This window comes from Channa argus, chromosome 22 (genome assembly GCF_033026475.1).
Source record: "Channa argus isolate prfri chromosome 22, Channa argus male v1.0, whole genome shotgun sequence".
In the NCBI taxonomy this organism is placed as follows: Eukaryota; Metazoa; Chordata; class Actinopteri; order Anabantiformes; family Channidae; genus Channa; species Channa argus.
This window is the reverse complement of record NC_090218.1, coordinates 8,816,504-8,844,151: the sequence shown is the minus strand read 5'-3', so window position 1 is coordinate 8,844,151 and position 27,648 is coordinate 8,816,504. Positions and strand designations below refer to the sequence as shown.

The window sequence follows — 27,648 nt, the reverse complement described above, 5'->3', positions numbered from 1 at the left end:
GTTGTCCTTATATGCCTCCTGCCATATAGTCCTCGGTGATGAAAATGTCCTCCGATTTGTAGTTTGACTTGAAATACGCAGATGACTACAAAAATATACGCTGGGTATCGTGAGCCCGTTCGTTTATTTATTTATTTTCCCTTCCTCCCTTGCAGATGCACGCAGCTCAGCGCTCCTCGCCGTTCTGAGCTCAGTCTGGAGCGGCGCGGCTGTGGCAGCACAATATTTGGCCGTAAACAGAGACGCGGGTGCTGTTGTCTCGATGCGAAACGTGGGCTTTTAGGAGACGGTGAGTGATTCGAGGAGGATTTGGTTGCAGAGAACTGCAACACGGTTTCCTTGAAGCATTTTGGAGACGTCTTTGCCTGACAGCGCGCATCCGAGCCGTGTAAATCCATTCGTGTTGATTTTTTTTTTTTAATGCTTGACTGTAAGTACTTAATGTCCTTTTCTTTTTTTTTTCTTGTTTTTTTATTAAAGAGTGCTACTCCTGTCCGCAAGCCAGCCTTAGCTGTCTTGGTCGCGAGGCGGTCTTTTGATAAATGTCAAATGTATCTCCTTGGGAAATCATCACGTAGGAGTCAGGGAGAGAGACAGAGAGAGCGCGATTGTTGGAGGGGGGGGGGGGAGAGGGATCCCAGTTGGAAATGTGAAATGATTTTTATTTAGCAACCGCTGAAAAGAGATCAGGACGACAGCAGTGGAAGTGAAATTGTGCTGCATATAAAATGGGCGGGCTAGTTTTTATATTCGGTTGGCACAGCCTATTCTACATTTAAATGGTCTGCGCTTGGACACAGTCTATTGGCCGCGCGCTTTTCTTCATAGGCTTTGTTGATGAACCAAAAGACATATTTTGGACAGTGGCCTGGGTACACAGAGCAGACTCGTTAGTTCAGCACAAGATTTTTCTTTCTTTATTTATTTATTTCTGGCTGACAGACTGAGAGAGTTCAACTCACTACAGCATCACCAATGAACAGTGAGAGAGACCTGCGCACATCGTCAGCAGCCGCTTCTCCAGCCTCAAGCTAAAATTCGTCAGATCTGAGATCACAGAGGATTCTTTTTTCCCCCCCTCATTCAGTCCGGCAAGAAAAAGATTTGCACAAAAGTTCGAGGATATAGGCAGCGGACTCCGAATGTGAGTGATTTTTCTTTTCGCCGTGCATTTTTGTCGCGCTGAAGAAGGGGAGACGGGAGTAACACTCGGATTCGGAGAGAGGGCTGGTTTGTGGCGCTGGACGCCGCTAGGATCGAGGACGAGTTTTACTGGGAGGGGGGGTTCGCCGTCGAAATTAAGACCGTTTAACTGCTGCTTTATGGCCAACAGGAGTCGTTTGATGCCTTTAACGGGGGTGGGAGGTGGGGGGGGGGCAGCCTGGCTTCAGCACCACGGACAGCGCTCCGAATAAAACAGCATCAACGCACATTGGGCTTAATTACTCCGCCACGCGCGAATTGGAGACGTCGTGCGCGCATTTGGATCGGCTTTGCAGCGATGTCAGTGGCATGCTAAATTTTCTATCACATGTTGTATGATGGAGAGAGTGACGTTCCCTCTGAATAACTTAGGAAGTGTGCTTGTGCGGGATTTTCTCCTCGGCTCGTTAATCCGCATCATCCCCGCTTTATCAAATCCTTGTCAATCAAAGGATTTGTTTGATTTTTATTTCCTTTCAACAGAGCACTGCGCGTCTCCTGACAGCCATCCGCTCACGGTGCACCTTGGAACATTACAAGCGAGTGGCAGGGGCATTGTCTTCTACGTGGGCTGTGTTTCAGTGGCAGGATTGGGTGGTCGTTTGTGAAATACCGGTTTAGCGTATTTTAGAAGTAAGTACTAATTACTTAATGCAATCGAAAATCGACTGGGAATCTGAGCACTGTGCCTGCCTGCACAATAGCGCAGACTATTGCTTACATACTTTATGACCCGGCTGACATCATAGCTTAATGACTGAGGAGAAAGCAAATGCTCCTATTTTAAGGGGGATTGGGTTTGATATTGCGGTACCGCCGCGTTTCACATTGCAGGGCGCTGAATGAGGCTGTGCACAGGTGCTACAAGCTTACGCAGGGTGTTATGTGCTCGATGATGTCTTTGCCTTCATTTCTTCTTAATTGTTGTGCGCTGCATATGCAGGCGTAGCGTCTGCGTGAGTGCTGCGCGTCAGCTGGCTCCTTTGCTCTGATCGTCAAAACGCAGAGCACATATTTAAAATCGCCATAGTGAGGGTGTGCAAGCTATGTGACACTCTATTTCAAAATGATGATGATGATGATGATGGCTTGTAGTCGACCTGTGTGATGGCCCAGTGCACGAGGCAGGGCTATTTGGTTTGATTCACGTGCTGTCAGTGAATCTGTGAGATCTGTTAAGGACCAAGAAATAGGAATAAAAGCTCCCTCACAGCCTCCATCTTCACATTGGCTGTTGGATATCTGTGGCACATCTGCATGTTTGTTGACACCTGATGAAATGGTGGATTCACGGTGAGCCACTGGCACTTATGACTTGCTAACGATGCTGACTGTCTCTTTCTCTTTGACCTCCAGCAGTGAAAGGTCCTCATATTGCAACCATGTGTGGACAGAGCAGGGCGGCCTTCCTCTGTCTGGGGGCTTGCTTGCTTGTCGCCAACAGCGTACTGGGTGGGAAAAGGTAAGACCCAACTCACAATTGCATATTTACCTGTGTCTTAGACTTATTGTTCTAAATGAATGAATGACCCAAATAGTGTGTAAATATTCTGCACACCGCTCTCATAGACTGGTTTTCATTCCTTATAAAGATGTTAAGGTGCATTCTCGGCCACTGGAGGTCTATATTTAGTCTTTCGTCAAATTACTAATGGGACATTTTGGTTGGACTTAGACTGTCTTTTAAGGTCAAAACCGAACAACATTTGGCAAAATACCAAACACATTTTCGCTGGGAAAGAAAACAACCATGTAATGTTGGTCTCGGTGTTTGCCAACAGGTCATGTGGCTAATAAATATGTCAGTAAATCAGTCAGTCGGTCACCCGGCCAAGTAGGCAAATAGTGCTACTGTCTTCTTACCTCTTGTATTTCTGGGCTGCACATTTACAAAGGACAGGACGCGTCCATACTTTTAACTGCACACAGGTATTAAGAAGTGGGAGACACACAGAGAGGAGATGATGAGCCAAAATAGCCACTAACACAGTGTAACACCTTTTCCGGTTCACCACCCATGTGATAACATCTACATTCTCAGTTCGCAGGCTGCACCGTGTACAGTAGAAGCACAGGGTTGATACAATTTCGACATTTTCTTTAAAAGCCCTGAGGTACAGACAGAGTCAATGTCAACACCGAGGTGGGAGATGCAGATCACCACAGAGAGAAGCAAGTAGAACGATCGGGTAACGAGCCATTCGTTCCCACGGGACCCCACTCCTCACTCCCCCCTACTCAGTTTAACATCCACAATTGCAAATAAAACCACAACACCGAAAACAAAAAAACCCCAGAATCATTCATGTCGTGCAACTGCATTAAACCCCATTGTGATTCTTCCTGAGATTCCTGGAGGGGCTGAAGGGGTCAGGCCCTTCTGCACGGTTGAATAATTCAAAAGTGTCACAGACGGTTGAACTGAATGGTAACATCTTGAGATGGTCCAGCTTGCTTCTCTCTGTCAGTGACAGCCACACCATAAAGAAACACACATATCCACACAGTACACGCTGTTGTGTGTGTCAGCTGTTTACACCATGACCTCGTGCAACACACGGACAAACGTGTCCTGCGAGATCCACTGTGATTCCTCATTGTTGCACTCTGATTTGATCGGAGTACTCACATCTGTAGCTTAGGTTCGAGATCTAGTCAGTTGGCAAATAAGAGCATCTGATTTACCGAGTCTGATGTGCTGTACTTGGAGCACATTAGAGAAAATGTAAAAGTACCGATTACTTCAATGAGGAACTGCCACAGCAAACTGCAAATCAATTATCACCCAAAGATTTACTGTATAATCCAAATTCCCCCAATTTGGAGTCTCACACACACACACACACACACACACACACACATATATATATATATATATATATATATATATATATATATATATATATACACACACACACACACACACACACCTTTGGGGATTTCAATGAGACACCGTATTCAGGAAGCCCGAGCACTTTGCTACAGTATGTTGCCAACGAAAGACATCGCCTTATAATTAGATACATGGAGTGACGAAAGAGAAAGGGGGGGGGGGGGGGGGGGGGGGAGATGCATTGGCACAGTGAGTGTGAGCAGCACTGTTGCTGTTCAGATGACCTGTAGATGGTGATGGTGTACAATGTTTTGGGAGGAAGTGGCCCCTGGCTGAAACACATGTGCATTCTTCCATTGCACCTTTTTCTATCGACGCGCCGTTTGTTCCCTTGTCATTTCGTACCAACTCCACATCCCCTTACGCTTCACATATACACCGAAAAAGTGTCTGTCTTTAAAAAAAAATACGCCAGTTAATTCATGTTGAAGTGCAAAAATAACGACTTTGGCTTGTCTGGATCTTTAATGTGCTGCCTTATTGATGTAATGCAAGGTCGACGTGCCCTCTCGTAGATTCTTCTCTCTCTTAACAAATGAAGTGTAATTTCTCCACTTACTTCACTAATTATTAATGACTTGTAAGGATGAATTTTCCTTGTAATTCCTGCTATTAAGTACATTTTAATTATTGATGAACTTGGTATCACTAAGAGATGTCCTTGCTTGTTTGTGTTTGTGTGTATGTGTGTGTGTTGGAGGAAACTATAACTATAACCCTTGGGGCAGACCAAAAAACTGTTTTTGTGTCATGCTGTGATTTGGCAAATTGGAAATGCAAAAATAAACGTACAAAGTAGGAATATTCTGAAGGGAGGAAATAAGAGGGTTGTGTTTTATTTTACCCTCGGCTGACATCCCATAGAGGCAGTTTATTTTTTTTTCTTTATTTATGCATAATTGGCTTCCCACACCTGAACAAAACAGATTAATTATTGTTTTGAAATTGTCTTTTCCAAGCTTCACTACTGAAGCAAAACAAAATAGCCCATCACCGGTTCTCCAGTTTGATGGCTGAATGTGGTCGTCTGAGAGGGTTTTTAATATTTTCTTTTGTTTGTTTGTTTGTTTTGGAGATAAAGGGAGGCAAACTAAAGGCAGAGTGTGCATTACACCTTATCGAGCAAGTCCATGTGTGACGTAAAGCCCCTGATTTAGAAAGGAAATTGTTCAGAGCATGCATCAACCCACAGTTGTGTTTATGAGCCCCGTCTGTTTAAAACCCCAGTCGCCTGTTTCACTTAACAGCATTCTCACCTTCCCTCAACCTCACTCTTCCTCCTTTCAGCCTGCCCTCCTTCATCTCCGTCTCCACCCTTTTCCTCATCTTTTCTTCAGAGCTTCTCGCACATTTCTCCAGATGCCACTCTCCCCTCCTGCCATCCCTCCTATTTTGTTTTTTCCCTGCCTGTCGTCACAAGTCCTTGCAAACTAATCCCGATGACCTCTCCGTCTCCTTGGAGCCGTTCAGTTGGTGTTGAGCTTGTTTCTGTACGCTTGCTGTTTATTTAGCATGTAATCAAACCAAATGCTTTTGCTGTTAAAAAAAAAAAGAAAAAAAAAAAAGGATGATTGCTCAGAAGCATATGAAAAATTATCTGGGCTTCCATCTAATTATTGTCAGTGCTGACACATGCTACGACACATACAAACACACATACTGATTTGTACACAGGCTTGCAGACGTGCACAGTCCCTGGACCTACACTACATGTGTGCATTGATCTTACACGTTTGTACACGTGCTGTCAAAACCTTCCTCCCGTATCCTGCCGTTACAATACACAGTGTAATTAGGGACTGTATTCCTGATTATGAGTGTGTTTGAAATATTTATGCGTGGAGGTGCAGCAAGCTCTGCTCTCACAATTGCTGATTGTGAGTGTTTTCGGCATCGCTCTAAGCATGTAAACAATGTATTATGATTTCTCCATCCACTCTGTGCGAATATGACATGTTCTCCGTGTGCTGTCTTACAAGCTGGTGGTAGTAAACAACGAACATCTAAAAACTTCCTGAAACATACAATATGTCATTTCTGGGTATCAAGTTAGCTTTCTGAGACTCAAAATCAGTCCACCAATGTGGATCCACTACCAACACTGTGTCAAAGCCTGTGGTACCCTTTCACCTCGGCCCATAACAGAACCCTTCTCTATTGACCTTATCTGTTTGGTTAGAAGAACAAGCCCTTCTCAGGAACCTTTAGAAGAGAATATCTCTGCACTGGTGTCGACAGCGCCTCTCCACATTAAGATGCCTTTAAGGGTCATGAGACAAAGCCAGTGTCAGAGGAACTGCTGCCCACAAAGACCTGCGCTTCATCGGGTCGCATGGCTGGTAGTGCTACACCACACTACAGAGCCGACGAGCATGTAGCTCTGCCTGTTCTGCACTCGCACCCGACAGAATTAAAAAACAGAAGACCAGGAGCCGCTTATCCACTCGTTTGACCTGACTCTGGCTCACCACAGCCAGTTTGTAACTACTTCTAATTGATGTTGTGTCCGATAAGATGTTATACCAACAATACAGGTTGTACTGGCATTGGCCATGGTCTCTTCTGGTGCACTGATTTACATGTCAGATAAAAAAGGACACCGAAAAGTGTCTGGCTACAATTGTGTGGAACAAAACCCAGAGACTACGCCAACGGACTGGCCAATGGTCGGCTTGGCGTTTTCCGGCCTATAGAGAAAACTTCTACTAAAAAATATTAAAGTTACTTACTGAAAGATTGTCCCTTCTACTTCCCACTTCGAACAGTCACTTGCTTATTCATCTTATATCAGTATGATGTAAAACTTGGCAACTACAAGATCAAACATTGGTAACATACAGATTGGACAGTTTTTTTCCCCCCACATTTTCTTCTTGCTAGCTACTGAGCTGAGATGTGTTTTTTTTAATATTGTTTTTGTTTGTCTTTGATATATGATTCATATTCCAAGTTTGTTCTAACTCCTTTGGCAGTCTTGACTTTTGCTTTGGACTTTCACTGTGACTTTAAATCTTCTTCTTTGCTTTGCCAGCTCTGGGCAGAACGGCATGACAGATGAACAGAAAGATAACACTACAGTGTTCACCAAGATCTTAGACAGCCTTCTGGATGGCTATGACAATCGCCTCAGGCCAGGACTGGGAGGTGAGTAAACCCTCATTGTATGAATTTCGTCCCTCATTGTAACTGGTGATCAGTTTTTTCGTTCATGTTGTTTTCAAATGTACACATATTGTTCAAAAGGCTGCTGACATGATAAGAGGAAGGAAGCTGTAGAATCATTTGTCACCGGCTGCATTTATGAAACGCTAAACTTTTAGCCAGTGCTCGTAATACTGTATATGTCATTGTATTGTCTGAGGCTCCTATTCGCTTACTGTTCCCTCTGTTGTTGAGAGATAGGAACAAAATGGCAAAGAGAGAGGTAAATCCAGAAATGGGAAATCAGATTAAAACAGATAAGGGAAAGAAACCGAGAGTAAAAAGAAAAGAGGGAGCGATAATTTGAGAATTGGTGTGTGAAGGACGCTGAGGTTCACACAGTGTGATGCAGCAGGCATCAAACAGACAGGTGGATAAAACCAAGCCTGCTAGAAGTTCAGCAGCCGACAGGAAGAAATTATGGATTATGATGGGTATCATTCATAAATCATGCTGTCACATTTCACAAGGACTGAACCCTCTCACTTTTTGCCTCTACCACCTCTTCTGAGTACAACCATTTCAGGGACCAGAATGTGGGACTGGTTGGGCATATTTTCAGTAATACAGCAATGCCCAAATTTAAGGGATTGAACCATTGTCCGGTCAATGGAGCTCTACCAGAAAGCAATACCAACACAAATGGGCATTTTTATAGTGTGTGTGTGTGTATATATATATATATATATATATATATATATATATATATATATATATATATATATATATATATATATATATATATATATATATATATATATATATATATATATATATATATATATATATATATATATATATATATATATATATATATATATATATATATATTTTTGTTTTTATTCTCCAAATGATGTGTGGATGCTTCTAAGTGTTGAAAATAAGGTTGAAAAGATTGAATGGATCAGAGGCTTTAGCCAGGTGGTCTTGTATTAGCTGGTAGTTAGTGGCTAATGAATGCCACTGATAGTCACTCACTTTGGCAATTTCCTGCTTCAACAGAGCGCGTAACTGAAGTCAAGACTGACATTTTCGTGACTAGTATTGGGCCAGTTTCGGACCATGACATGGTAAGACTCTCTTCGCCTCTGTAAATGTCACTGGTTTTCCCCATGTCCCCTGTCCCTCCACCCTCAGCCCTGTCTTCTAATCTCTCTAGACGTGGTGGTCTCAAAGCAGTAAAATATTTATTAATTGGATGATACAATCCATTAGCTCTTGACTTGTTAATAAAACTGTCACATTTGTAAAATGTATTTTCCAGTTCATGGTTCGTAATCCGACTCCACTCAAATGCCACCTCTACTCATAAATATGACTACGTGGGATTTTCATGTGTATGCGCAAATAAGTTGTGAACTCTGACCCCAAACCCTTGTTTATATGTTGTATAATAATAAAAAGAGCCTCAGATATTTCTTTGCTTTGCTTGTAGATCGAATATTATTGTGTCAGGAATATACACAAGCTCTTGAGATGAGAAACATAGAAGCTGAGGTTCAACACGTCAATAACTGTTAAGATTCTTCGATATGCTATAAAAGAAAAAGGGAACAAAATATGTGGGCTGTTCAAAGATGAGCATTCGATCCCTGTGCAAAGCAAACCAAATAATCTCATCCAAATGTCTCTCTGACTCCCTCTATACCAATTAAAACATAAAAGACTCCTGTTTTATGCGGAAGAATCGTGCGTACGCTATTTGACATAATCTCAGTTAATTGCAGTGGCTGACATTCGAGCCAGGATTATTTTACTGCTTTTGTTAAGGCCAGAAGGAATAGATGAAAAATATTTCCCCCATCTCTAGCGTTTCCCGATCCTCCTCCTATTACCTTGAAGCTCTGTTTTAGCTCATACTAATTATCGCACGCGGGTCAAGTGGAAAGAGGGGAAAAGGGAACAAAAAACAGGCTGGACTTTAATTTTTACTAGCTCCCTTTACTCTGCCAGGGAAGTCATGTGGAACCATTAAAATCTGCTCTCAGCTACAGTCATTAGCTGCTTTCAATATGAAATGTCCTTCTAATTTCATGTCCAGTGTAATTTAGATTACTGAGCAAAGACGTTTCCCTAAAGATAAATGCTTTTAAATCATTTGTGGAACTTACCTAACGGAGTAATGCAAAATGACACAACAGCAAGTTGCATGCAGCACATCAAACTGACCAGGCTATAATTCTATAGAAAACTAGCTGCACCCAAATGGAAAAGAAACCATGCATTTGGTATTTATACGTGAAACTGAGAACAATTACTAGACTTTAACAATCAAGACATTATTTTAGAAATAAAAGAAAAATGTTTGCCGAAGCTTTTACCAGCAGGGAAACTCTGCCGAGAACATCATGAGAATAGAAGAAATAGAAGAAGAAAAAAGGTGAAAGGGAAAAATAAGCTAGATTACTCAGATTACTCATCTTGTCCAAGGCAACTTCAGGACGTGCCTCAGGGTGTATGTGTCTGCCTCCCCCTTCTTCTTTGTTGACTTGTCTTTTCTTTCTTTGCTTTTCACTGACCACCTGTAGGAGTACACCATTGACGTCTTCTTCAGACAGAGCTGGAAGGATGAAAGGCTAAAGTTCAAAGGCCCCATGGCTGTGCTGCGTCTCAACAACCTGATGGCCAGCAAGATCTGGACCCCTGATACCTTCTTTCACAACGGGAAGAAGTCTGTGGCCCACAACATGACCATGCCAAACAAACTGCTGCGAATCACAGAGGAAGGCACGCTTCTGTATACCATGAGGTACAGGCTGACAATTTTTACTACACTGGTGCAATAGAGGTGAACAGGTCTAAGATGATTTTGAGCTGGCAAAAAAAAAAAATCCCTGGACCTTGTGCCACCGTAGTATCAGCGAAGAAAAAGAAGCAATTTATGTCATATTATAAATAAACTGTGAAGAAATGCGCTTGGTGCTTGGTGACGGTTTCAGAAATTTCACCTCAATGGAGAAGGCTGGTGATATTCTCTAGTTTTACGACAAATTTCATCCAACAACCAAAAGCAATAACATGTTAGCCTGGTTCGAACTTCAAGGTGCTATCAAATCAAATTTCTTCATATTGCCCAATATCACGAATTGCAAGCTCGCCTCAAGGGGTTTTACTACAGTGTACGTCCAACATACGACATCCCGCACCCTTAGGCTCCTAAATCCGTGAAGACAAAAATCCCATAAAACAGCTCACAAATATTTTTAAGTAACTTCCTAAGACAGCTGGCTCCTGTAGTCCTGTAGGCAAATATTACTCAAAATGAAGTAAGACTCATTTTGGAGACTGTTTTCAGCTGCAAAATAATTTGCATTTGTTCCACCCGGGTTTATAGTGTGTGTGGGATTAAAATGATTATGGCGACGAGAGGACCTGTCATCTAGTTCAATTTGTGGTTCACAAATGTGTCTTTAATCAGCAAAAACTGATGGTCGGTAGCATGTAGGAATAAGCTTTAGTAACAAAAATGATAGTGAATATCAGTTCATTGTTGGCTTGGGTGGTTTCCATTTACAATATTTCTAAATATGCAATTTTATCAATATTGTTTTGTTTTGTTTTTGTCGTACACTAGAGCGATTTATAAGTTTTGTGTACCACATATATTTTCCTTACAGTTTGTCGTTTTTTTCCATTGTGCTGTTCACCTGGAAAAATAAAATGGTTTTAGTCTGTGCTGATTTATCCCTTTGGGGATCCTACTCGACAGCCAGCAGAAAGATAAGGTGTACAACTAGCCGAGCTGAGTTTAGAACCACACATAGCACCTCGGTAGCCTTCAGCAGATGGCGGGTAAATAAAACCGTCGAGGACAGTGCAAACCTTGATGATGCTAATGCGAGATGTCTGACGCGAGGGTCATAAAACATTGGTTTTAACGTGTTTACCAGCAGGGGGAGGGGTAAAGGAGGAGCCTATGTTACTGTCACAGATGAATGAGAAAGGGAACGGATGGGACATTATCGTGTCGCTGGTGACCCTGACGGGCTGTTTCTCACCAAGCTGTCAGGAAATAGAAACCCACAGCCCAGGGAACCGGAGCGTTTCTGACTGTCCGGGGAGAAGTAGCTGCAGTTTGACAGTGTTTGGTGTTTGGAGACTCAAAGCAAATAGTCCACCACATGCTCCTGGTGCCTCACTGAACGGAATTTCATTCCTGTTTCTCATTTCTTCCAGTCATCTTCCTCACAGATCTGCCAGGACAGTCACCTGTCTTCCTGGTTTTGCCTCGTGCTCTTGTTTTTCTTCATCATCTATTCCTTTCTAACTCGCGGCCCATGTCTGTGCATCTCTCTAGGCTTACAGTGAGAGCAGAATGCCCCATGCATCTGGAAGACTTCCCGATGGATGCCCACGCTTGTCCACTGAAGTTTGGTAGCTGTAAGTGACCTCTGTGCTCACACACAGCCTTACGCACCGTACATTTACCGAAATTCTCACGAGCACACCACACAGACACATGCATATGGCTCCCTGACGTGCTGACACTACCTCATCCAACTGGAAGCACAACCCCTGCACCAGTGCCTGATAAGGGGTGACAGTACGGTAACAGCTGTTCTCCCAAGGGAACTGTCTGCCAAGGCCTCTGTTCCCCCCATTCAACCCTGCCAGGGCCCAGCAAGACCCTGCCAGACCCTGGCAGGCGTGCAGTGCAGAGACCTGTGTTTATCCAAGACAACATTCTCTCTAACATTTCCACAGCATCACACCAGCTGCTCACTGCTGACAGCTACCCCTGCGCCGCATCATCCTTGAGAAGACATAGCAAGAGAGAAAAAGATGGAGAGTTGCAGACAAGACCATAGAAAAAGAGGAAAAACACCGGGGGGAGAAAGAAAGGGGCACGGGGCAAAAGTACAGGAAAAATGAAACACAAGAGTGTGTCACACTTTCTCAGTGCCATTCCTCAGAGAGGAACCAAGCCCCAGCCCCCTTTAAACTGAGCTCCCTCCCTAAATATTTCAGTGATGAGCTCTCTTTCTTATGCTGCAGTCTGCAGTCGACACATCCTCCCCTCTGCTCTGCTTTGCAGTGGCCGAGCCACGCTGCAGCCTTGACAGGTTGCGTGGCCGGAGGCAAGAAAAGACTGACTTGACTGTTTTAAGGTCACATTGTCCTGTTGGGATGTTGCTTGTTTGTTTTCTTATAAGTTGAGCGATGAAAAGATGTGGCGTGACATGATGTAACTCAATATCACGTGTTAAAAGTGAAATGATATAATAATTGGGTAAAAGATGAGGTTTCCGAATGTTCTAACAAGGTCAAACAGTCATGTGCTAAAAAAAACCCAAATGTGACAAGACAGGCAGAACTGAGATGAGAGCAGATGACAAGATGAGACCCAACAAGATGTAGTAAGACAAAATTTGAGGATTTATGGAGGAGACCTTGTTGTGTTCCACTTGGCATATTTAGCAGACCTGCAAGGCAAAACACGATGACCGACAACCGGCAGCATAACGATTTCAACATCCTCCCTCTTTTTGTTCCCGTCAGATGCGTACACTCGAGCAGAGGTCGTGTACGTGTGGACCAGAGGGGCTGCCCAGTCCGTGGTGGTGGCGGAGGACGGGTCCAGATTAAACCAGTACGATCTGATGGGGCAGAGTGTTGATTCTGGTGTGGTGCAGTCCAGCACAGGTCGGTTTGGTTTCCTTGCAGTTAAATTTCTATCATAAATAAATGTTGAATTAAATAATTGGACACGGATAATTGTGTCACCACTGCAGTACTGCTAAAAGGTATGAGCTCAGTACATGTACAGCTCATTGTTCATTCATCACAACACAAACTAATGGCCTAAAATACATAATTTTCACAACTGCATCAGTTCATTTGCATCTGAAGCTTAACAAATTACAGGCCATGTCCCAGATTCCTAATTTCCCAACTGGCTACTCCGTCCTTTTTTTTTTTTCTCCTCACCTCTTCCATTTGGTCCATTGATACTGGCAAAAATTAGTGACAGCACAAAATGGGTGACCTGTTTGCAGTGACGCTCGCTGCAGGCAGGGCCTGTAAGACAGCCCTGTGCCCTAATCCAAGCTCTGTTGAAAGCCCCCAAGCGACTGAATCTGTCAAGCTTCATTGAATCAGCCGTGGTGTGAAACATACATTAATTAATTCGCTTCACTATTTTTACTATTCCAATTATTTATGTCACTGGAAAAACCCCAAATCAGCATGTTACTGTAACCAGAGGAAAGCGCAGTGTTTTTGCTGTGACTGTGCACTGATGAAATACATCATGCCTGTATATTGAGTTTGTGGACAAATCCCACCCATGACTGTGCCAATAAATCTCAACTACAATAAAACTGAAGGTCAAAACACGACAAACCACTTAGAAGAAAGACTTCACACTATAGAGACAGGTACAATAGATGCCGCGCAGTAAATACATATTTTAAAGGTTCAAAGTTTACCTGCGCATGCTTTCTGACTTTACCCTGCCCTTTGGTGTGCTGACCACAGGAGAGTATGTCGTGATGACAACCCATTTCCACCTGAAGAGGAAAATTGGCTACTTTGTAATCCAGACATATCTACCGTGCATCATGACTGTCATCCTCTCCCAAGTGTCTTTCTGGCTCAACAGAGAGTCTGTCCCTGCCAGGACTGTCTTTGGTGAGTTGTCTGCTCTCCTCTCTTCTAAACATCTGTGGTTAGGAAATGAGCCCATTACCAGAAGGTTTTCGAATCTGTTATTGGAAATGTGGAAGATGACAATAAGACATTAGGCCCCGAGTCAAAACTCGGGTGTGTTTGAACAAGATATGAAAAAGGCCGAGCTGCTTGAAAATTTTTTAAATGATGGATATAATAAAAACAAAACTGTCTTTGTTAGTGGACCAAATATGCAATACAGCCTTCACAAAATGACATTAAGTAGTGATTTGAGTAGTTTTCACTGTAATATATTTGCCCAACTTTTTTTCATCTTTTTTCATTACTGTTATGATTTAAAAACAGTTTAAGCCTTTTTTTTATGGAATTAACAAGCTAATGAGGTTGTATTACACTTTGCAACAGTTTATTTAGTTGGAGCAGAACATCGTTACACAATAACTATATATTGAACACGGAGGCATAATACAGTAAATGGTTACTAAACCTGCTGTCTTTTGGGCTTTTGTTGGATTTGTGGTTCAAATTCAAAACGTAATTTGGATTCAGTCGAAAGCAACTGTGAGAGACAAAGCATCGCCACACGCAGCCGCCAATGACCCTGGAATGCAGCCAAGGGTTTAAAGTAAATGTTTCTCTTGTGACGTTGTCCGTGTGAGTGAGGCTGCTTCTGAATTAAAGGTTCCTCTGGTCTGTTGCCTCGTTTTGACGGAGTTTGATGACTTTCGGATTCAAAACCAAAGGAAGCTTGGAGTGTGAGGGTGTTTTGGCATCAACGGGTGGAGATACTCTGATATGGGAAGCATCACATTACAGGAATAGTTCAATATTTCCTACCACAGTCCAAAGATGTGGTGACTCTAAATTGCCCAAAGGTGTGAATGTGAAAGTCTCTCTCTGTTGGTCCTGAGATAGACTGGTGTGTACCTGGCCTCTCATCCAAAGACACCTGGGACCGGCTCGAGCCCCCTACGTGGCCCTGAATAGCGGTGAAGATAAATGGATGGATGTCTCATCCGTACAGCAAGAGAAATTAAAACAGGACAAAACGCTGCAAAATCTTTGATAAAATGTTGAACTGTTCTTACGGCAAATGTGAGGAGACTGAAAAAAAATCAAACTTTAGTGTGCAATTTCTATTCTATTCGATATTATTCTATTCTATCCTATTCAGTCTCTGCACCAGTGAGGTGAATAAGAACTTTAATCAGCTGTGGGTGGCTGCAGTAGAATTTCAAGCACCAGGCTCAGTGTGAATTTAGATTTACGTGCTCTGAATATGTGTCCACAAGTGTGTGTCTGTGGCTTGTCTGTGTGTGCGATGTTGTTGTTGCTGTGTGCATGTGTCTGGGCATGTGCCCTGTAGGTGTGTGTGTATGTGCAGTGTGTGTCTGAATGTCTGTCTGTCACACTAAAGTCTTACATAAAACCGCCCAAAAGGAAGGCTCTTGCTAGTCTGCAGCATGCTCTGTAGCGGCAGTGCACAGCAGCAGCCAGAGTGTCCTTGAGTTACCTCATCCTTCGTGTTTTCTCCCTCCCTCTCTCCCTCTCTTCTTCTTCTCCTTCTCATGGGTGTCTCCCCTGGCCCACTACTTACAAAGGGTTCCCAACATTATGCAGGCATCCAGTTTTGCATCTCTGCAGTGTGCAGCAGGGTTTTTCTACTCTCCCTGCAATGTTTTAGCTTGTGCGAGTTGTGAATGTGCGTGTGCGTGCGTGTGCGTGCGTGTGTGCCACAGCTTGCTACCTGCAGTTTCTGTCACGTGTTGAGGGAAAATGAGGATGGCCTAGATTAGATTCAAAAAACTATCTAGGGCGTGTGTTTGTCCCATGCTGTCGCTGGTGGTTCTGCTTCATGAGATTACATGCAGCTTGTGCACACACACACACACACACACACACACACACACACATTTGCATAAACTCATGTACACGCCTTTATGAAGAGACAGAGCATTGCAGCATCTAATACTAGGTAGGTCATTCATGTGATTAATATGCATCATCTGAGATGGCAGATGAATGAGCCACTTCTTCAAAGAGGTTACAATGTCAATATCGCTGCAAATGAATCATTAAAAAGACATAGCACACAATCAAGATCTTTCGTTGCCATCTTAATCCTTTGGCTATCATCTTAAGTTAAAGATTTATGTGCTATATCAAACCATTGTACATGTGTCTAGTACTATTAGAATGAAAGAGTGCACTGAGCTGTCTTATCACAGAAGCTTTTATATTGCTCGGATATAACATGTCGTTATCTCGGTGACTCATGTGGAAACTCCAGCCCAAATAACAAGCTACTGGACAACCGCAAGCTCATGCTGTATACAAGGCGAGATGTGTCTCACTACTTCTGGTTCCATTTGTCCTCTTTTGCCTCTTTATATCACCGTAGTTACTGATTAATCCGAGAGCTGGACACACGCGGTGAGCTGATGCGAGGCTGAGCGATGCCAGAGTTGTGAAACGGGAGCCGAGGGCACGGCGAGAACGGCTCCAGCACACTGATAAACACAATAAACAATTGATGTACTGTAGTTTCGAGTCCCTTTCGGAAATGTATTAATGGATAGGTACAGTGCCTTGTGGTCAGAGGCATAGATCTTTTTGCGGTGAGCTTGGCCGTTCTCGTGTGGTTGCAGATTAGGAAACCAGACCCATGCAGTGATATTACACATGGTTGGAAGAGGCAAAACAGAACCCACAGTACTTTATGATCCCTAATGACATGTAAAAAGATTTTGTAGTTAATAAAGAAGTGTAAGAAACAGCATACTGGGCACAAGTGAAAGGTGTTTTTGATTTTGGAGGTTAGCGATTTATTGCAAAAATGTGCCACTTAATCAGAATTAACGCAGCATAAATCACATCTGTACTTACGGCAGAGGCGTAAACACATTCTGTTGGTTGCCAGAAAATTTGCGAAGCATGCTCAGACCAAAAAAAATTAAAAAAAAGCAAAATAGGAAAACTGGTGTATTACAATAACAATAAAGCAAAGCTCCAAAAAATGTTAAATACATGCAAATCAAGTCCATTTAATACAAATTTGTTTTCAGGCAAAACCTGACAAGCATAAAGCAAATTAAACAGCAAAACAAAAAAAAAAGTTTAAGCTTAAACTCATAACTTTACACGTTCATGAAAGGCAGCACATTGTCATGCTGAAAGATTCCTCTCGTGCCAGGTTTCTTGAGGCTCTGATTATCGTTTCATTGTGTTTTGGAGTGTACAGCCTAAATATCAGTTCCCCTACATTTACCTCCATGGTTCACACTCAACACTGTGTCCCTGCCGTGGTCCTGGACAGAAAGACATCCGATCCAGATACGTTTATTTTGGTTTCATCTGGCCAAAGAATGTGAGAATTCCCCAGGCTTCTCATCTTTTTTTTAGCAAAGTGAGATTTGGGGAGCGATGCTTTTCTTTTACAGCAGTCGTTCTGACCAGTCATTTTCCACAGTTAATCCTCGTCCCTAACCAGAAGCATGCAGCCATCTGCTTTTCACTACCAGGTTGCATAAATAGTTAATTGTGCGTGGCTTTATTTTGGTAGTATAGCTGTAATTATTCCATCTAACCGCTGCTGTAACTGTGTTTTTCCGCTTATGTTCAGTAGCCTGCTGATGCTCTCGTACCCTCTCCCATCTGTTTCACTTTGGCTAAAACGGAGATAGTTCTTCACAATTTCTCTTCTAGCACTGCTGGATCGATCAGCTTTAATTGGAGGATGTCACGATATTAAATATTTAGTCTTTTGAATGTTTTTCGTCTGAGTAACAAGGTTATTGAATTTGTCAGAATGTTACATGTGTGAAACGTGCCTGAGGAAAACGTGGAGCTGTAATACTGCGTGTACTACTGGTGGAACTGTGCAACTACACTTTAGTCCTGCTCGCTCCCTGTTTTCCTTTTTGAAGAGAATCACAATATACCAAAGGGTGCAACTACAACTGCAGTACAATAGGCAATCTCCTAATCTCCCATGTCAGATGTGATGTTTCGAGCACCGACGTCCAAAACCCACAGACACCCTATTAACTTGATCAACTGTAGCCCTGAAAACACTTTAAATTTCATTATGTGCACTAAATCTTTTTTTTGTTTGTTTGTTTTCCTAAAGCCTTCACTGTAGATGAAAAGGCAATTCCGAAACAGCAGTGGGTAGAGTTATCTTATTTAACATTTTGCAGATTAAGAGGCTGATTAGTTTATAGATCGTTCCATGCAGTGGAAAACTGTTGGTTCAAATCTAAACCAGAAGGAAACAACTACTGATGGCACTGATATGGTGCTCGCTCGCTCTCTCTCTCTCTCTCTCTCAGTCGCTTACTAGCTCCCTCTTACCCACTATCCTCTCTGTGTCCTAAAGCTGTAAGGAACAGCAGTGCTCAGAAGATTCATTTTGCTTCCTCCTCACCTCTTTAAGAGCAAATGACTAGGTTTTTATTGGTTCTCCCACCGAGCTGTTTAATGTATGTGCTCATTGAGGAATAGCAGTACACAAATGACAGCATGCGTTCGAGTCATGTTTGTTCACTAAATGCACACACTCGCTGCCAGCGGGTGCTCGTAAATTCTTGAATATGAGCTGACAACATTACAGGTGGTGCTTCTATGTGCCGCATGTATAATTTGAGTATGTTTGTGGCACAGATCTCACAGCTGTGCTGGCACAGTCATTTAACTCACCTGCCATAAACATGTCCATTCCCCCCCCCCCCATTTATGTTAATGTGAGGGGACAGAGTGACGCTAAAGGTAATGCGTTTGCGTGTCAGCTCCCCCTGAGGCTTCAGTCACTGATAAGGCACCAATAAATGTGTAGCTGCAGCACTGTGAAGATTGTGATAGGCATCAAACAATGACAGACAGTCCTGGCTCTGGACTGAGAGAATATAAATAGTTGTTTGATAACTACTGTACCTTCCCGACAAGATCCAGCACTGGTACTGATTTATTAGTGACGCTTTCAGCTGATCAGTGACTAAAATGATCGATTATATATAAAGACTCAATACTTTCTTCAAAAAAACAAAATCGAAAAAGATGATGGTCGCGGTTAAATATAAAAAAAAGGGGTAATGGACCTGAAAATGAATAAAACAAATGTTTCTTTTTGCATCTACACAATATTAGATGCATATTCAGATAGTACTAATGTTCCTTCATCATCAGAAATAACCAAAAATGTTTGAGGAATGTTTGAAAGTCAGTTTGTATGTCCTCCCTTTGCCTCTAAAACCTCCTGCAACCTTATTGGGCACCTTCTGAGCAGCATTGGTCCGAGTCTAACATCAACATTCATCCTTCCACTTTATGCAGACTTCAAGTGTCTAATGCAGACATACCCCCCCCCCCCCCCCCAAAAAAAAAAAACTAATTTGTTTTGTTAAGACGCTTCCTATGATACTCCAGGTTTGCTGCCTTACGTCTACACTACCTACACTACATTTGAGTGTGGAGATGTGGACTTTTACTTCAGTTGCCACTAAGGACTTTGTCAAGCCCTCTGCTGTTTGTTTTGGATCCTCACAAAGCCTTTAAGCAAGTTTTCCAGTCACTCTTTCGTTTTAACTTTGCTTGGTCGTTTACTTCTTGGGAGACTATAAGTGTGTCCACATGTCTTCCATTTCTGTGTTATGATCTTCACAGTTGAAATTGATATGCACCTGGTGCCACTCATCAAGAATTAAGTGTTGACAGTCTTTCCAAAGAAAAGGAGTAACAAGTCATTTAAAATGAATGCAAAATCAGTTAGAGCAAATGTTCTTTCAAGTTTTATTTTTATAGCCTAAAAACATTTGCTCTTTGCCACAAGGGGCCGTGCAGTCTTTACAACAGCAACAGCCCCTGTTCTTAGACTCGTGAATATGTAAATACTACCCTAAAACCACCCTGTAGCAACATTACAAAACGGAGAAAGAGGAAGAAACCTCACAAAGAGCAACAGAGGAGGGATCCCTCTCTTAGGACGAACAGCTGTGCAGTAAGTGTCCTGTGAACAGAACAGACTTTGGAGTAAAAGTCCATAAAAACTTATTTTAGATTTCTGTCGTACAGTTCATGCAAGAAATAAAGACAGTTATAACAAGAGGTGTTTCCATTAAATTTTTTATTTACGCTTTTAAGTCGGCCTCTGCGTAGGATTTGCATCTTTCCAGATGTGTGTTCTAAACTTGTTTGGATGTAGTGATGTGTGCCGGTTTGTAAAGGTGTTCATTAACAGAGCACCCAGCTTAGATACAGCAAAAGACTTGAGTCACTCGTAAATGTGAGTGAGCAGGCTTTTTATTTCACATTGCACTTTTGACCTCCTTCCACGTTTTTTTTGATTGGCCCGTTCGATTGGTTGCCTTTTTTTCTTTCTTTTTTTTTCTTACCTGGAACCAGGTTGCCAGAGAAAGACAGTGAGATCATTGTCCTGTACGCTTAGTCCCCCCTTCAGAGATTTCTCTGTCGTTTGACAATGATCGAAATGGCTGAGCATTACAATTTTTCTCAGTGGCATGAGATTGGTCAGATTTAGCCGAAGCCTGTCATTCAAGGGTTGACACGTGCAACCGTTTGAACCCGGTGGAGCAAACAGCATATTGTCCGAAGATCAATGATATTAAAAATGCCAATAATTAACTATGACTGTGCGACTCATACTGGAAAAGTATTTGACCTTAAAGGACAAACTAAGTTTAGAGCCTATTCATTTAATGCAGCTATGCCTGCAGCAATTTATTTTGTAATCAGCAGTGAGTCGAGTGCTAAAGTGTGTCAGACTGATTACCCTGATAGACATTAAATCAAAATTCTATAACCTTTACCTTGTTTTGGCTGAAACCTATTACCAAGTAGACATTATCTTCCCACCCGTTCTCCCAAAATGCATTTGCACTGTCTGCCTATTTGGAGTCTACTTCGCTTGCCCGAGGCAGCACTGATAGCCCCTGAAACTGTCCCCCTCACCTTGTCATTCACTGCCTCGAATCTCTAAAATAGTTTCCCCAGATTTGCTTTCTTTCACAATCTTTCCCCGCATCTTGGGTTATTTTCCATTTCCCACTTTGTGCATGTTTGAAAGTCAGTGTGCAAACAGGGGCAAAAACCTCATTAGGAGATATGTACAGCATCATATAAATCACGTGCATGTGCACACGGAGCTAAATTGAGTGGAAGGGACTCTCCAGAATTGAGTTACACCACTATTAATCCAGTTAGAACTTTCCAGATCAATGACTTTGTTCATTAACAGCCTTCAAAGCCTCAAGTCTATTAGTTACAAGATGTCAAATGAAGTCATTTAAAACTGGCTCTGGAGTCTAATGAATCTAATTGTTAGTGTTCTAAATGATTCCTAAGTGGACCTGTCACTAAACAGACTCAAAGGGGAGCCCGTCCTAAAGTTTGGAAACCCATTTCTGTCCACACACTGTTACACGTGCACAACAGACACACACAGCCGCAGTGTGTCTGGGCATTGATCAAAGTTAAATTCATGGATCCTTCCAAATCTTAAGACTGACTTCTTTTCTTTCTTTCTCCTATTTTTTTTTTTTAATTCCTTCTTTTTTTGCTTTTAAGACATCGGAGGAGTTCGAAGAGGAGTAGTTTCCATGACAACTGAGCTTGTCAACCACACTAAAGGATATATGATTCCAATCATTGGGGCGCTTTTGCGAGCAATTGTGTAATACCCAGTGGTGCTGGCTTCATCCTCCCCCACAAAATTAACCGATTTACTGCCAAACAAAATCGCTGACAGACTGACAGCACTCTGCTGCCACCCAGATTCCCATCTATTGTCTTTTTTGCTTTCATCTCTTCCTAGTGCTGTACCCCATGTATCTTAGAATATGGTCATATATCGTCACACAACACACACCATCGGGCTATGTAGATGCTCGCTGTAATAGCTATGCCTAGAAATGCTTATTCATCATCTTTCTCTCATTACCTGTGTACCTCTCAGTGAAAACAACATGGATGAAAGGTCTTTCTTTGTGGACCAGCAGCTGCTGAGGCCACGAATACACGTAATTGTTGGCAAAATCACTTTGCACTGGCTGTTCTCCAAAGGAGATTGCTCTGTCACCCACCTTACAAACAGTGGCACCTTTATGTTAGCATTGCACTCTTCCCAGAAATACCAGGACACCGAACTCAAGCCGGAAATGATATAAACTGTTACGCAAATGAACCAGAACACAGTATTCCCCAAACCAATCTTTTAGAATTACTAAACCATAACTTTTTGCCACATTCCCAGGCTTCACTGTTTGAACACTAAATTTCTGCTCAGGTTCAGTCTATTTTTGGTTTTTTTCTTTTGCTGGAGAATGTGTGAAGAACAATGTCACTGAGCAACATTTTGCAACGTTCTTTCAACATTGAGGTAGAACAAATCCGTGTGCGAGTTTCTGGTAAAAAATACACACAATTTTCAAAATATTTCTGTGTCTCCTGCATTCTTATAACAGTAAATCCACAAAACATTCAGTGTCCTACTTAGCAGTGGGTGAGGAGAACAACATGGTCGTGTTGGGATTTAATGACATCCCATAATAGTATTAATCACCTTTCTGTAGCATACAAATGGTTTTTTAAAGCTTGATATCTTAGTTAATGGATATAGCAAAGTCATATGTCCTTTTTTTAAATAAATGAATCATTTAACTAAGGAACATATTTTAATAATACATTGTTTCAGAATAAATATTATTATTAATATTATACCCTTAGAGTCATTATGAGCACCTGTTCTTCCTGTAAAATATGGGTTCACGTATCGTTTGTACCAACAGGGTTTTACGACTAGCAGTAACTTATTATAGGCAGGCAAATTTTGCAACCTCGGCCATTTATGACGTGAGAAGGAGAAAATTATGCGATGTAGAATTTAGAGTTAGAAACTTCCCTTTAGGAGTCAGCAGGGTTGGAGTGTTGGGTCATAAAAGCCGGATTTTCCCACTGGAGACGTATGGTATGTTTCGTCCATGACATTCACAAATGATAACCGCGGGTTTATTATTTTGACCATGATGACTGTCCTGTAAAATGTTCCTTTAAGCCGAACGCTGATCTTTTTCTTCGTACCCATTTTTTTTACTGACCATAAACATCCAGTGGCCCCAAACCAAAACCAAAATCAACAAAGAAAAGAAAATCAAATTGCACATCAAATCCGAAGTCATAACATGGTGTTTATGATGCAAGGAAGGTCCAAAATCCCAGCTGCCATTACTGTGCAGCGTTCAAGACACCTGCTGGCATCCAGGTTGTATTTTTGTGTATCAAGAAATGGCACCGCAATTTTAAGAGAGGCCTGTTGGCACATGGGCTCTACTTCACAATGTTTCAAGAGAAGCCTGGCAGCCGCCATAGGGTTCAACTGACATATGTTGGAATGCGTTGGAACACCAGAAATGTATGACCACGTTCCCTGTTAAACTATTTTGTGGATGTTCTTGTTCAGTTATGGCTAATGACCAATCATTAATTAGACTCTGACTACCGAGAGCACAGTAATCATCTTTTATCCTTGATGTCACAGCACCAAGTTGGCAATGCCAAAAGCATGTGAAAAGAGAGTGGGAGGATGAGGAGTTCATGATTCATTACTTGACACTCCATCAGACCTGAGGAGGTAGAAGAAGAATAAACATTTTAGATGGAAAACAGTGGACATATAATAAGTAACCGAGTATCAGCTGTTTGGAGGTGGCAAACACAATATCAGGAACACTCCACCATTAGAAGCATTAAGACAACATTTAGAGCATCTTATCCTTTAGGCTGTGAAAGAAATAAGTTGATTAGAGTTTGGCTGGTGTCATAAGGTGACCTTCGCTCTTTCTCTCCGTCCTTTCAACGGCATTCGTTCTGGTGACCCCCTTCAGGGGAACGTGTTCAGCACACTGATTTGGCATTTTTTTTACACTGGGTGCCCTTCCTGCCACAACCCTCCCATTTTTTTAAATCCAAGGTCGCCCCCTGGGTGGCAGGGTGGGGGCCACACCTGGTTGGGTGGGATTCGAACCCGCTGCCTTCTGCATCACAATGCTCTACCAGTGAGCCTCCAGCCTCCCTTGGTCTCCTTCCTTTGACATATGCTATTATGAAACTTGCGAACTGGGTTTGTAGATTTGTAAATAATAGTTTTCAAGGCAATGGCCTGTGAACAAAGGCGGCAATAAAAATGAGTCATAGTAAGTTCAGGACTAATCAATAGTATTTAGCAGCTTTATTAGACGTCTTGTAGAGGCTGGAGAGTCGGTACACAAATTGATGGTACATTAGTCACAAACACTACTAAACAGAGGCACTGTGAAGCGAAGAGAAATGGGAAATATCACAACATTTACTAAACACAAGAGGAACAGTAGTGAGAAATAGATTTTCACAGATATTGACTGAACGATGCTCAACTGCATGATTGTTTTAAGAAGCCAAAACACGTCCCCTCACCGGCCACTGATTAAAATAAGCCACTCTCCGACCCAAACGCTTGAACCCACGGCTGAAGAGGAGGTTTTACAGTATTGTTTACATTGTTTTCATCTCTAGGCTCTAGTTTTTAATCTTATACAATTTCCCACTCACTTCTCTTCAGTTTGTCTTAATCAGCAAAGCTCTAATTTGTCTCAGCTTTATTCGGATTCGGTTTCCAAATAAAAGAACGCATGGCATAAACATTATAAGAGGGATATGTTTCTGTAATGTGCATGTGTGCTTGTGTGTAAACATGTCTCTCTATATGCAGTGTGTAGGAGGATCTAAACATTTTAGAGTTTCTGTAGAAACCTGCTTTTGTCCAGCTCCCACCGTGAATTGATAGATTGTTTGCTGCTCGGGCTGATGTTATTTGGTGTTTAAACATCCACAGTAGCATGTTCTGTGATGAGCGTCACATCGTTAGATAGGCTCTGACCCAGTTTCTCTTCTTCTCCATGTCTCATCTCAGCTTTCAGCAGCTGATGTAGATTTAATGTTCCAGGGTTGACACACACACACACACTCTGCTTAAAATGGATCCTGCATCTGTCTGGATTTATGCTTTTTCATTGTTCGTTTTTTTTTTTGTAAGTGCTTGTTCATAGGTGTGCAGGTCAAATTTAGAGACGCAGCCTATTTTTCAGCTCCGAGAATCTCTGAGGCCAACTGGATCCACAGGACCAGCTGCAGCTGTGAAAGTCTCTACCTTTCTGAGTTTATTAAAAGCACAAGCGACATGACTGTACCTTCTGCTGGTCATAGATTAATGGGAATAAAAGTACATGCTCGTGTGATTTAAGAATCAAAACATAACTTGCCGTGCAGAACACGATATGACAGTATGGAGATTTCTGCGGGTGGCTCCATGTTATATACACAGCGAAATAGGAGGTGAGCTTACAGTCCACCACACAATGTCCCCCGTGACGTTAAAACAAAGCTTAGCCAACATTTAAACCAAGCAGTGTTCACCACACAAACTCGTAAAGTGCCTTCAGCTTGACTTGCAGCGTTTGCCTCAGCAGTACCTTCATGAACCGAGGTTTGATCGGATTTGCATGTTGACCTGCTCTGTCTTTCTCTCTGCAGGAGTGACCACCGTCCTGACCATGACCACACTCAGTATCAGTGCCAGGAACTCTCTTCCTAAAGTGGCCTATGCCACAGCTATGGACTGGTTCATTGCTGTCTGCTATGCCTTTGTCTTCTCCGCCCTCATCGAGTTCGCTACAGTCAACTACTTCACCAAGAGGGGTTATGCCTGGGACGGAAAAAGTGTGGTTCCGGAGAAGGTATTTGAAACCCGTCACTCCAAAAAACATCTGTAAAATGACATTTAGGTTTTAGATCGTTATGGGCTTTTGTGGCTGACCGGAGAGCACTTGACTTCTGAGGCAGCTGAACCAGCCAGAGGACATTTAGTTGTTCCTGCCACCTCATCTAATCGAAAATGCACTTTGAGTAACATGACATGGACATTAATAGTTTAGTGTTCGTCTTGTGTTAATTCTGCTCCACTTGTCTCCGTTCTGCAGTTAGCAGCACAGTACTCTGCAATCTCCAGCTGCTTTTGACAAAAATAACTAATTCCTACATTGCTAAATCCAATGATTCTATTTGGACTCGTGAAGATTAATATTTATCAAGTTAATATGCATTTTCCATGATTATTCATAATTCTGCTGAATGAGACCTTCACCTTAGTGCGGGTGCAAAGGCATCCATTGTGTTTTTGTGTAGTTTATGTCACTTTCTAAGCGTTGATGAGAACCTGAATTTCTTATCTTTTGTCTCCTTTTCAAATTTCCACGACAAACAAAATCAGCAAAAGAAGAAGAAGGAGTCCCTACTCAAAAAGAACAACACTACAGCCTACCCAGCTGCAACTGCTACGGCCTTCGCCCCCAATATTGCCAGGGACCCTGGACTGGCCACTATTGCCAAAAGCGCACCACCACCCCCAACTGAGCCCAAGGAGGAGCCAAAGCCCAAGCCTCCAGAGGCCAAGAAGACCTTTAACAGTGTGAGCAAGATAGACAGGATTGCCAGAATAGCCTTCCCTCTGCTCTTTGGAACCTTTAACTTGGTCTACTGGGCGACCTACTTGAATAAGAAGCCCAAATTGCAGGGGGTCAATCCACACTAATCCAACGTTCATTCCTTTTAAATTATACCTTGTAATTATTTCATTTTCTTTCATATTCCTCTTGAAAAGGTGTTTATTTTCAGACAAATATGGTGTCCATGCTGGTCTGAATTCCCAGTCGTTGCATTGCTTCTATGTTGACCTTCTATGTTTTGGAGATTTTGAAAAAACTAAATAGAGAAAAAAATGAATGATAACTATAGAGACTTTTGAAAGGGTGTTGTTCAGGTCTTGGATGATGCTACTATAAAAATGCTATTATAGAAATATATCCAAGAGAATGCTATTCTACAACTGCACATGGCCCAAACGTGTTAAGGGGCTTTTGTTACTATGTTTGTTTTGGTATTTTCTTTCTGTTTCATTTTTTAACATGGTATCACAGACGCAGTAAAAGGCACTTGTGTATATGCATGGGGAAGGCATCTTCTTATTTATGTTCATTTACGAAATACAAATCAACATTGACTGATGGCTTTGTTTATTTGACATCAGCAGCAAAATGATACGCTCAGTCTCTGTCACAGTATCTTCCATTCTCTGTAGATGTTTTATGAGATTAGTTCCGTCATTCTCCAGAATAATTTAGAGTTTCTGCAATAGCAATAAACATGTCTCAGTGGACACACTTTATTTAGAGATCAGAAAAAAACTAAAATTCAATCATCTCTGTGCTCAGCATTGAACATTTCCTTTCCCCACACTGTAAATATCAAATGTTAGAGATGTCAATATTCTGTTTAAGCTTTGCAAAGTCTATCTAAAGGGTATGTTTATGGAATACATGGAAAAGTATACTTTTATATTTAATTTATTTTTGTTTCTGTTTATGATACTTTATACAAAAAAGAGTATATACTGGTCTAATTCACGCTTAAGTGACTGTTTCTCACCAAGTCAGCATTCCATTCCAAACTGCTTTCAAAATGGAGTCAAATATAGTTCAACTGTCTGACCACTAACATTTCAAAAGAGCAAAAAAAACATCAATGGTGTAAATCAAGATTGGCTAAATATTAAGAGTGTAAAAAAAAAAAAAAACATTTCACAAGCATTTCACACATTAAAACACTTATTACTGAGT

The 27,648-nt window shown here is 42.0% G+C and overlaps 1 protein-coding gene across 9 annotated transcripts; it reads left to right on the top strand.

The window, feature by feature from the left end:
• On the top strand, positions 1 to 27,647 carry gabra1 (gamma-aminobutyric acid type A receptor subunit alpha1). Of its 9 annotated transcripts, none has more exons than XM_067491301.1 (10): positions 1 to 289; positions 2,563 to 2,665; positions 7,128 to 7,240; positions 8,300 to 8,367; positions 9,826 to 10,046; positions 11,595 to 11,677; positions 12,797 to 12,940; positions 13,775 to 13,927; positions 25,508 to 25,710; positions 26,244 to 27,647. In XM_067491301.1, the coding sequence occupies exons 1-10, from the start codon at positions 82 to 84 to the stop codon at positions 26,562 to 26,564; spliced, it is 1,617 nt and encodes a 538-aa protein (XP_067347402.1). In that variant the 5' UTR covers positions 1 to 81; the 3' UTR covers positions 26,565 to 27,647. The 9 variants fall into 9 exon arrangements, with proteins under 9 accessions (XP_067347402.1, XP_067347401.1, XP_067347404.1 ...); XM_067491300.1 differs by having other exon boundaries at positions 3 to 289; positions 2,560 to 2,665; XM_067491303.1 differs by having other exon boundaries at positions 154 to 430.
• The last annotated feature ends 1 nt before the right edge of the window (position 27,648 follows it).